Genomic DNA, 11,493 nt, shown 5'->3' with positions numbered 1-11,493 from the left:
CTTTTAACCTGTGAAAGTATTGAAGCAGTTACAGAGCAAATGTCTATTTTAACCATTGTTTTCAGGTAAGATCCATAATGGACTTACAATAAGAGAACAAGCTGTAAAGGCACTTTCACTGAGATTTTTCCATATGTGGCCTTCCCAAAGTGTGATTGATTTATTTTTTTGCAAATGGAGCTTGCGCATTTAGCTGTAAGAAGCAAAATGCTAGGGAGATTCCCAAAGTAATGTTGTCCTGGCCGCAGCGCACGTGTTAGCGGGAATTTCTTCTCCTGGTTTTCTTGTTACGCACGTAACCTGATACGTTACTTTTTAGGTTCTTGAATATATGCCATAATCTACTCGGGCTGCCCCATGTGGCCGAGTTCAAGCTTGTTTTGGGATCTCCGGCTTGCTTGACAGAGCCTGCTGGATTTCGGGACCTCAGAGCAGCATTCTTCAGGCTGCGGGAGGTGTGGGTGAGCACCGACTGAGAGGCAGAGCTGTGTCAGAGCCCGGCTCGCTCCTCCTCCGGGCAGACTCCCCCGGCTGCAGGCGCGGTGGGGACCCAGCAGTTCAAGGTCACTTGCGGAACAGGCTGGGTCAAAGCAATAGAATCACGGCAGTCTCGGAACACGCTGAGGGTTTAAGGCTTTTGAATGAATGCTGAGGAAGAAGAGGATGCTCTGGTATTTGTACAGAAGGAGGCTACAGCAATGCCCTGCTGTGAGACCGGCTTCAGCACTGCGAATGGTTTTACACAGGAGCAAAACACGGTCCATAGTTACAAGTCAGGAGGAGAAGAGAGGCTTTGTGAAAGCTCTCGGGCTGTGGCCCTGCCTGCTGTGGGAAGCAGAGCATTTTCCTTGTTTGAGGCAGTGTAAAAAGCCCTAGGTAATTGGTTCGGGTCACGCTGGGATGGGGTGCTGAGAGCTCAGAATCTCATCGGGTGGGAGCTGTTCACGGCCCTTTTCTTGCAAAAGGACCTGAATCTGACCAAAGCAAATGGCACAGCCCAGGCAAGGCCAAGGAAATCAACGGAGCCGCGTACAGAGCCAGCAGCTAAACGAGCAGATGAGATGTGAGGCCAGAAGCAGCAAGTCCGTGTGGTTTGAATTGCAATCCGGTTTGCTTTGGGATGTCCTTAGTTGAAAGACAAAAGCTGACCCTCCCAGCATGGTGTAACAGTGTAAAAGACAGATTTATTACAGGCCATGGGAGGCTGTACTTTTAACTACTTTGAAAATACTTGTAGACACAATTTTTTTCTGTTACTGGCCTTAAAATTTTGGTACTGTAATATATTATATATAAAATATATAATTTTTTTACAGTATATTCTACAGTGCAAAGAGACTAAGAAGCTGTAGTCTGTACACTCATTGTGATGTGCACGTTCCTTCTGTGTTAAAAATCCCCTTCTCTGCTGAAAAAATTAGGGCCCTTCTTGTACCAAGCGTTTCCTCAGGTACCTGCTCATTCATGCTTTTTTCCTATTTTTCAATCCTTTTAGTGACACCTAGTGAAATTTGTGGAAAGTGCAGTTCCAGTTTTCTTTCAGAATCAATGCAACTGCAGTAACACACATTTCGCAATTAATTAAATGCTGAAGTACTGCATCTCATTGCATTTATTGCCACTTGAACTGCTGTCTTTGAAGAATGATACCAGATGCATTTTTGCCATTTAAAAATTTTAAATTTGAGCCCACAGTGTGGTCAAACACCTTATGTATTAGAGGCACAGAATTAATTTACTCTTTGCTCCTTTTAACTTTGGGTTTGTGTTTAGAGTAATGGTGTTATTTTAAATCTTGTCTTCTATTGCTGCTGCTGTTGTTCCTCTACAGCAGTCCACTTGAAAGCTGCAAGTATCTAGACTTCTACACAAAAAACCAAACTTTTGCAGGAGCTTAAGCTACACAGTTTTAATATTTGGTATTCAGGATACATATATTGAGTCCTGAGCTTACCGAAAAGTCAGTCAGATTTGGTCCTCTCACTGCTCTGGGTCAATCCAGAGCGGATGTGAAGCCCTCTTTCATCAGCAAATGAAGTTTTCAACAGAGATGGAAAACGTATGCCTACTATCTAGAGAGTAGGCTAAGCCTTCAAAGGAAGAGCTTCCTCTTCAGAGAGAACATTCGTATGCAATAGCTTTTGAAAGTGTAACCTCTGCTTTCTCAAAGTACAAACCCAAGTGGCTTCAGTAAAGGTTTATGTTGGTATGGATTTCAGCTGTGCAAATGGTATGGCAACCAATACAAACCGGGCTCATAAATATTTGGAAAAAACACAAAATGGCTTCAAACAGGCCAATATTAAGTGACTGGCACTAGTTCAAAAAACCCCAGGCCTTGCTTGATCTAAAAGGCTTCAACCTCCCAAACCAAACAGCCGATTAAGTCAGATTCTGAACAGGAGGATCCGAAACACCAACTGAAAGTGTGAACGCTCTCTGGAAAAAGACCCGACGGTGAGCGTCGCCCGGCATGCACGCATCCAGCCAGCACAGGTAAGAGGCCCAGCATCTCCAACCACGTTTCCAGGGCGCTGGTTCAGATCCGGTATTTCGTCAGCCCTCTCATAGCTAACTTTTCAGAATTTAGAAAATGAAGGCTTAAGGGAAAAATTGATTCACGTACACCACCAGCAACAGTTCAAACATTTTACTAAATCAATTCACACGATTTCAAAATTGTAAATATAATTAAGGACAACAGGGTTTCTGTATTTTTTCTTCCAGATTTATCATTAAGACAATAAACAAACACAAATTAGGTTTATAGCATCTGCTCTTTTAAAAAATGAAAGGAACGCCACTCGATGTATTGATAAAGCACCACAACACAGTTACAAAATAGGGTTGGCCTGTTTCTTTCACAAGTAAAAGACTACATACTCCTAACAGCTTTCTGCTTCAATCCATACTTCATTAAAATAAAACTATAAAATCTCCTAGATTACACTAAGTTCAGACGATGCCTGGTACACAGTGCATTAACAGCAGTAATGCCAACTATCAGTGCCAACAGAAAACATTTTAGAAAGTAAAAACAAAACAAACAAAAAACCCCCCCAGAACAAAACAAGAAACAAAACAACAAAAAAACCCCACCTTTATTCCCCTAGATGAGCAAAATTTAAAATAAGGGATGCTCTGCTTCACAATGAGTTAAGGATTTGGGGAGGACGATGGGTAGAAGAGGGGGCTGGTACTGTAGCTTTCTAGGCTTAGTTGGCATCTAGCTTGGCCATTTCCTGCACGTATATCCCTATACTCTCGCTGTCAAAGAGCACAAAGTACACCGTCTTGATTGAAGAGGACATTGTTGACACAAAATAGCTGGAGATGGCTTTCAGGATCAGCTGAGCGGCCGTTTGCTTTGGGAAGCCGTTTCTAGAAAGGGAGACAAAAAAAGAAAGAAAATCAAGACTTGCTGAACAAGCTTTTGATGGTACAACCTTGCAGGGAATGCTCAGTCTTTTCTCTACCGCAGCACGGTAAATAAAGCTACAAAGCCAGCGTTTACAGTCTGAATTAGAAGCTACAAACTTGTTTGTTTAGGCAAGACTTAAAATGTTCAAATAGAAGAAAAGCATTCCTAAAATATGAATACAGAGTTCACACACATTAATGGGTTGAACCTTCCTTACAATATCTGACGGATCAATTATTCTCATTTAACGGACAAGTAAACCAACAGCCTGAAGTGTTCAGGAAAGCAACATATACGTTAGAGTTGCAGTCAAACCCGTCCTGAAAGCAAACCAACCGTTAGAGAAAAATAAAAAGGGACAGAGAACTTTTGATATAGAAAACGAAGCATGAAGAGACACAAAGTACAAAATGGTTTTACCACTATTAACGGTTAATAATACAGCACAAAATTTTAAAGGTTACTTGTACAGCCTTGCTGCAGACTGAAGAGAGAACGAGTTCCAGTAGTTTGGTAGCGAGAAACAACACTGGCAACACCCTTACCATTTCAAATGTGGTAGAAAAAGTGAAGCAGGCTGAGTGCAGGCGAGCAAGTCTGCTCTCCTGGGTCACTGGGAGCCGTCTCCAGATGGGCTCAGTCTAGCTTTACTGGGCTTGGGAAGCTGAAGTAGCTGTGTCAGGGCTGAGGACAGACTTAAGGGACTTGATGGCTCTTCTAAGTCAACCTCAGCAACACTTCCAACACTCCTTACATCCTTTTTAATTACAGGCTGATTCAATATAACTACAGTCCTAAGAAAAATATCTTGAAAGACATCTGCTTGGTATCAACCGGACAGACTTGAAAACCAGAGGCCTTTCTACTCCTCTAGCAATGCCTAAAGAAGAGGCTCCTGCCCTCTTCTTCTGGAGAAGCCACAGACGAACAGAACAAACCTTGCTGCTTTCTCAGATGACAAAACTGTCCAGGACTGAATTTCAAAGCTCAATGTCTATTCTGCGAACCCTTCTTACAAGCTTTTTCACATTTTTATCTAGCAGCCCTTGTCTGAAAGTTTAATCTGATCTTAAAACAGGTCAAGCACAAGTAGAATGGCCTGAACAAAGCCATGACCTGAACTGTTCAGTTTTATAGGTCATGGCAAACTCCTGAAATTACACCTGGTAACTACTTTGATTGTGGCCTAAGCTTTGCTGTTGTGTTACTCATGAAGAACTGCTACCCACCCAGAGCAAACCTTTGGTTTCGCCCTAGCTGAAGTCTGAGCACTCCCCGAGCTGCAGTGAAGCGTGCTGCAGTAACCAGTCTGAAGGTGATGGGACACAATCGCTCTGTTACGAGTAGGACCCAAAGAGAATTTGAAAGAGCCCGTTGAACATCACTTGGTTCCTTGACATGCACTTACAGATACACAATGGTCAATACTGCCCGTTATAAAGTGTGTACTATTAATACTACTACTAATTTACAGATTACACAGACGGCTGAGTTTCTCAGAGTTTCCTCAGCAATTCGAAGAAGCTGGGCTAAATTCACCTCTGGCACTAGCAGGTGCAACATCACTTAGCGTTTGCTCACTGAAGCACCAAACTCTGATAATAAAACACCGTTGTACTCTCCCTCTCATTACATGCTGCAAGACACAAAATGAGAAAGGCAACTGCCTGTGTCATGGCCCGCTTACTGCACATTACCTTACCATAAAATATACTCCGAGAGCAATTCTGTGGTAGTGCTGCCTGTAATGTGATATTATACATGCTGCCTGAAGATAATGCTTGTGATATTTCAAAAGTGATGACATGAAATAGCTCATGCTGTTTCTTTCTTTTCTGAAAATGCCTGATTTTTTCTTTTACTGAAGAAGAAAAAAAGGAAAAAGCATTGTGAGAAAACCTTGTACTCTTCCAAAGCCAAATGAGCTGGTCAGGGAGAATCAGCTGTGTGACAAGTTAATCACCTGAGAGCACAGTTTTGACACAGGAGCTACTTCCTCCTGTTGGCTTACATAGAGAAAAAGACACAGACTCAGCACGCCTCCACATCTGATCATTTGCTAGTTACTTATGAATGCTGCATCCTGGCATATATTGAACAGATCTTTAAGGAATTTTGTTCCTGAGCAGGAATTGTCACGCAGGCCAGCATCAAAATCAGGGTATACGCCGTTTCGGAATTGCTCACAGGAGACTCTGAAGTCATACAGCTTCCACTTCAGTAGTGTTCCAGCAGGGTGGTCACAACAGGGCGAGTGGAAGAAGAGCAGCCTGGTCAAAGGGAGGCACGCACACAGGGAAGCTAATTAAAAGTAAATTGTTTAGGACCACTCTCCCAAAAGAAAGGAAAGAGACAGAGTAGAAAAATCAGAAGAAAGGTGCTGACCTAATGGCCACGTGTGGGCTGCAAGAAACAGAAGCCTCTTGCGTCAATCTACCGGTCTGAGTTAAATTCTTGTGAAAAGGCAGTTTGAGACTTTAGCCAAGCTAGTGTCAATTCAGATCAAAGTCAGAGCCTCAGAATGAAAATCCCTAGTCCAAGGATGATTTTGTGTTCAATCCCTAACTCTCCTTTCCCTGTTCTCCTGCTGGCCCTACCAGACTGAACTCCAGGCTACCTTTGTACAGCACCCAACTCGTGCTTTCCACAAGCTGGCTGTAGCTGAGCATCTGGCCCACTGAATGCTACAAGTATGCTATTTTATTTCCCCTCGTGATTTATTTGAACTGCCCTCATGTAATCCCATTCCTCAACTATAAAAGAGAATGAAACTGTTTATGTGGGTTTATTGGGTGATGTCTGCTTGACAGATGTCTGTACTAGAACAGCTGCATACATGTGGTGTCTTTGGCATTTGCTGTCTTTAAAAGCTTTACTTTTATTTTTTTTAACACTTCTGACTTCATAAAAACAAGTAAAGAGTATTGTCAGAATATATTCTGTTCTCTCCAAAATTAATTTATGCTTGAATATCTCTAATTAAGAGAAAAAAGGGAAAATACACAACCTCATATATTTCTCAAGGCCTGTTGATCCCTCTCCGTCTTTTAAAAGCACCACTTCAACCGGCTTGAGCGAGAATGACGTGCACATGCCAAGTTGAGAATTTAGCCGCAGATCTTTCCTGTCAGTAACCAGATTTCATAACAGAATGTGAATCTTATGATTATTCAGGGTTTCACCATCTTCCAACGCCAATCAACTACTTCGCAACAAGGGTTGGGAATGGTTCTTCGCTGGGAGCTATCCAGAAAAGAAAGGGCTCTGTGGAAGACACTTTACGTAGTCTCGCTTTAGGCACCTACATAACCAATTCCACAGTCACTCTACAGCCCGTGGACGAATACGGTTTCTCCCAAAGAGCAACTCAGAGCTTCTCTTTGTACTGACTAGCCTGTGAAGCTGACAGCTAATTCAACAGGTTAGTATGAACCCTCCGCTATATTTCTCTACTGTTTTACAAAGTATGCTTATGTGACCTCCTTAAAATGACACCCATGCAAATTAACCGTATTTGGAGCTTTGTCTGATACAAGTCACTTAAATTTATTATCCTAGTGAAACTTCTATTTCTTTATTGTCATTCACCCAAAAGCTCAAATAGCACTTCCTGCCCTAACCCACAGAATACACAGGAATTAATCTAGTGTTGCAACACGGCACAATGGGAAGAATATTCTCGCTGTACATCAGCCAACTTCTTTCATGGCAAATTCAAAAGGGACAGTTGTTCAGGGTTAAGTACACAACTGTGTAATTCAGCCTAGATTTGGCCCTTGGTCTTCGTACTGAGCCCTCACGACGGGCCAAGTGTTCCAAACCTCCCTCCCCACCCCACCCCAAACCCAAGAGCCTCAGATTAAAAGTGCAGTCCGTACTCAGACCCTTAAGAACATGATCCAACCTTCAAAGGAACTGAGCACCCTGTACAAAGCCAGAGGACCTTAACTTTAGACTATGGCTTTCAAAAACCTTGGCAAAGGCTTTTAAGGCCTTTTTTTTTTTTCTGAAAGAGTCCCATGATGTAAACTGCATGGAATTTAGCTTACAAATTTTGGGTGAAAGCTTGAAGTGACTCTGCAAATCCTGAGAATCAAGGCACTTCAGGTTTGCTGCTTAAAGGAACACTAAGCCATGTCTTCTGGCCATCCTAAGACATGTAGTGCAATAAGTTTAATTATGCACTAAACCTAGGTACAATAGACCCCTTTTCTTCATGTTGTCCTCCACAGCCCCAATTTATATGAACAAATTGATAGTCTGAAAAAAGCCTTTTAATATCCTCTTAAAAAGTTCATTTTATGCTCTTTAACCTATTTGCAAGATTTAAGATTCTGCAGGGATCACTACGAGACCTGCCAAAACTGAACTAGTATTCAGGAGAATACTGCAGGCTCCACACACAGCTTGAACAAACCTAGAAGAAACATTTCGTTTAGGGAATTGATTTAAACGAAGAAGAATAAAGTCAGCTTTGTAGCAATGGGTTTTGTACCTGAGAAGGGACGGGAACATATGAGATGGCACTTAGAAAATGTGACCGATTTGGCATCGGGTTTGTGTAACAGCCTTACCTGCCACTGCCGATTGAAGGAAATGCAATTGATTTCAGCTTCTTTTCATCAGCCAGAGCCAAGCAGTTCTTCACCGTCTTTTCCAGCAGCTCCTCGCATTTGTCTGAGCCCCAACCCGGGCTATTACAGTGGATCACAAATTTTGCAGGCAATCCATGGCCAGCACTGACAACAGCTAGTAATAAACGAAAGTGAAACGTAATTGCTTTCCTCTTCTTAGGATTAAAAGAGTGCATATGTGATTAAAATAGCAAACAATTGACAGATACTCCTTTAGCCCCTGTGAATGTTTTAGATTACAAATCACATAGCCTTAAAATATAACAACATGATTACAGAGACTTTGTATTTTCCATTTCCAGCTGCACTTCGCTGTGGTAATTTATAAATCATAGCTATAATCGAGCTTATTTTAGAGAGAGCAAGAATTCATGGCTGACATCAAAGGAAACACATTTATACTGGGGATTGTGCAAACTTGTGTAATGCGTAAGGAAAAAGGCAGTAATCTGTTAGAACGTAAACCTGTTCAAGGGATGATTGTGTTTGGGTTCAGTTCATTGCAGAGCTACAGTAAATATCAGGATGCTGGACAGTCGCACAGAGTTATGACTTGTGTCACCGTCAGCTACTCCTGCTAAATACACAGGTTGTTTAGCTAGCTTCTGATCACACTGCAGCCCAAACTGGATCAGTTCAGAGCTATTAGTGCTCTGCAAACTGGTAAGGAAGGCTGGAAAAGAGACAAATTAAGATTTTTCCTTTATTTCCAGTTTTGTTTCTGAGTAAATGTAAAGAAGACATTTTGTGTGATTTCAAGACTTTGGGCCTGGTCTTATTTGAGCTTTTTTCTGTATGGGTCATCCAAGACCACTTAAACAATTCTATTTTTAGTTTACCCCTCTCATCACATTCTTGACAGACAGTTGGACAGGATGCATTTATAGATTTACAATGTTTGATTCACACTGTTTATCTACTGACAGGCAAGGCCTGGTACATACAAAGAAACGGAGAAGAATTTTTACCACGCTAATCGTATATTATCATCACGATACTACCACGGATGTGTGGGGACTAAGAGGGTGCAGCACAGCCTGCCTACGAACTACTGCCAGTCAGGGGTTCTCCAGACAAGAGGCTTTCTCTCAGCAGGAGAACACATTCTGGGTTCACCACTTCCCATCACAGAGCAACAACAGACTGTGCTCTGCCTGCCAGAAAACAGGGTAAGAGGGTCACTGCCATTTCTGAACTCACAGGTGTGTGGTTGCAATTAAAAACTTGTAATTTGGGCTTGTTTTAAAAAAAAAAAGGGGGGGGGGGGGAGAGAAAAACACCCTAATCACAAGCTGAGGGAAGAAAAACACCTAGTCGAAATCTCACAGAAGCATACACTGAACCTTGATAAAGAGTCAGCCCCCTTAACACGCATGCTTTGGGATATAATCAGACATGGCCACAAAGTATAGGTATAAAATGGCAGCTTATGTCTTCAAAAACAATAATAAAAATACCAATAATTTAAAAAAAAAAATTAAAAAATCAGGTTTGTAAAGGTGCTTAGAGGCCAGAAATCCTCTACTCCATTCTGCGATGTTTATGAGGCCTTTTGTTATTTAAGTATAGTAGAAATAACTCTTAGAGCATAATCATCACATATGGATACTATCCTGTAGCCGCTGCAGGAAAGAGAAAATAGACTTTGCCATATGGCATTCTGACCGGAGGCTAATCAGAAGAGTACGTTTTGAAGGACAATGGAAGCACAAGCATTCATGTTCTTATGGGTTTGCAGATTCTCAACATGTTGAATAGCCTCAGTGTTAGGCAACGTTAATTTGTCATAATGTGCAACTAAAACGTTGGCAGATTCAGAATACATCATAAATCCAAGAAAAATCTATTAAAAGCAGCTGACATATCTCTAGTCAGATGTGAAATGTGGATAATATCTTCATCCTGAAAGAATAAAATACTGTATTGATACGCATCACCAACTTCAATATTTCTCAGGGAGTGTTTTCTAGGGTAGTCATTAATTAACTCATTAGGATTCTGTTGAGGACAACTGTTAATTACCAAGAGCAGTTGTCCCTTACTTCAAATGTAAATGCTCTGAAAGGGGAAGTAAGTTATGCTTTTGCTGTAGAAAGAGAGAACCACGGACACATTCTGTGCTAGTTACAATTATATTCCAGGTAAGGATCCTGGTTATTGGTAGATTGAAGGGATACTCATATAATTGAGAAATCTGAAAACTGGATATCCGTATGATTGAGAAATTGATGTGTATCAATTCTTCTCTAGAATCCTCCAACAAGTCCCTAACAGCCAGTTTCTCCTGGTGTAGTGTAGAGCTCGCCACGGGGTAAGACTGCCAAGCAGCCCTCCTATCTGAGGGATGCACTGATGGCTGAGGGAAAAAAATCTTTTCTCTCCAACTTGCAACCTATTTGTGAGCAGTTTGGTCTGGGCTGATAAGGAATACTGTACAGAATTCAGAAAAAAAAGGAGTAATTGATTCTACATATTTTTGCAGAACAAGAATTCCAAGAAAAACTTATTAAAAATTTTAAAAAGAAAAACAACCCAAAAACGCATTAAGCACCAGAAGTAAACAGTTGTAATTTTTCCTGTCAGAGCTGAAGTCTAACATCTCCCCTTCAGCTTTAGTCAGAATTCGTTTACAAAACTGCGCACACTGTATTTATTTTTATAGTATAAACACAGATGGCAGAATCAGCCTTCTATATGAACAACATGTATGAGCAATTTCACAGATGGTGTAAAATTATGTATCGCCATTACCAAACTTTATTACATATATAGTAGATTTTTCTTAGATATTACGTAAATTTTGATAACTAGGCATCAAAAAGTCGTAAGCTTTTATAGTGATGATTTTGGCACTGATTAAACAAAGTACCCAAGCAGATGCTTAACTTTAAGTACGTGCTTAAGTTCAGTGAAAGTCAGCGGCATTTCAGCAAAGCAGATGTTTAACAGAGTTGGACTCAACTGTTCTGAAAAATAAGCATCTCATTAATTGCTTTTCTGAATTGTGCCCTTAATAATCAACATTCACTGTGTATGCATGTACCTGTGAGTAGCCTGCTTTCACTTGTAATATTACATCACCACACCATTTCCCAGATGCTTTGGTAAAGGTTATTTAAGATGCAACGTGTGTATTTTAACTTTGGAGAATACAAATATCACATAACCCATAAAAGTTGTCCGCAGACAGCACGAACCCAAGCGTTGTACTAGAAGGAGCTTGGCTGTCTGACTGCAACAAAGCCTGCCGCAGACAGCAAAGCCAGCGTTTTGTTTGCAGGTTTCCGAAGCGCAGAACCTCACCTCCAGCTATGTCCAACGGCCCGTTCTTTTTGCGAAGCTCAATGACAGCTTCCACAAACTCCTTGCCGCCTTTCTTTTCCAAAGTGCTCCCTGAACAGAGAATTGTTATTTTACTCCTCTGATCCCAGGTTTCCA

General features: G+C 41.4%; 1 protein-coding gene across 6 annotated transcripts in view; it reads right to left on the bottom strand.

Annotated features, from left to right (window-relative positions):
* Positions 1 to 2,635: 2,635 nt before the first annotated feature.
* LOC127021810 (core histone macro-H2A.1) overlaps positions 2,636 to 11,493 on the bottom strand; it is a 47,366-nt gene continuing 38,508 nt past the window's right edge. For 5 of the 6 annotated variants that reach the window (XM_050905071.1, XM_050905069.1, XM_050905072.1 and 2 more), the window contains 3 exons: positions 11,359 to 11,448; positions 7,996 to 8,170; positions 2,636 to 3,381 (listed from right to left, as the gene is read on the bottom strand). In XM_050905071.1, coding sequence (XP_050761028.1) covers positions 3,216 to 3,381; positions 7,996 to 8,170; positions 11,359 to 11,448 — 431 coding nt within the window. In that variant the 3' untranslated portion in view covers positions 2,636 to 3,215. Of the gene's footprint in view, positions 3,382 to 7,995; positions 8,171 to 11,358; positions 11,449 to 11,493 lie in introns of those variants that run through there. The other variant, XM_050905074.1, reaches the window with a different exon arrangement.

This window comes from Gymnogyps californianus, chromosome 14 (assembly GCF_018139145.2).
Source record: "Gymnogyps californianus isolate 813 chromosome 14, ASM1813914v2, whole genome shotgun sequence".
NCBI classification, from domain to species: Eukaryota; Metazoa; Chordata; class Aves; order Accipitriformes; family Cathartidae; genus Gymnogyps; species Gymnogyps californianus.
The sequence above is the reverse complement of the archived record's forward strand: the minus strand, read 5'-3'. Positions and strand labels throughout refer to the sequence as shown.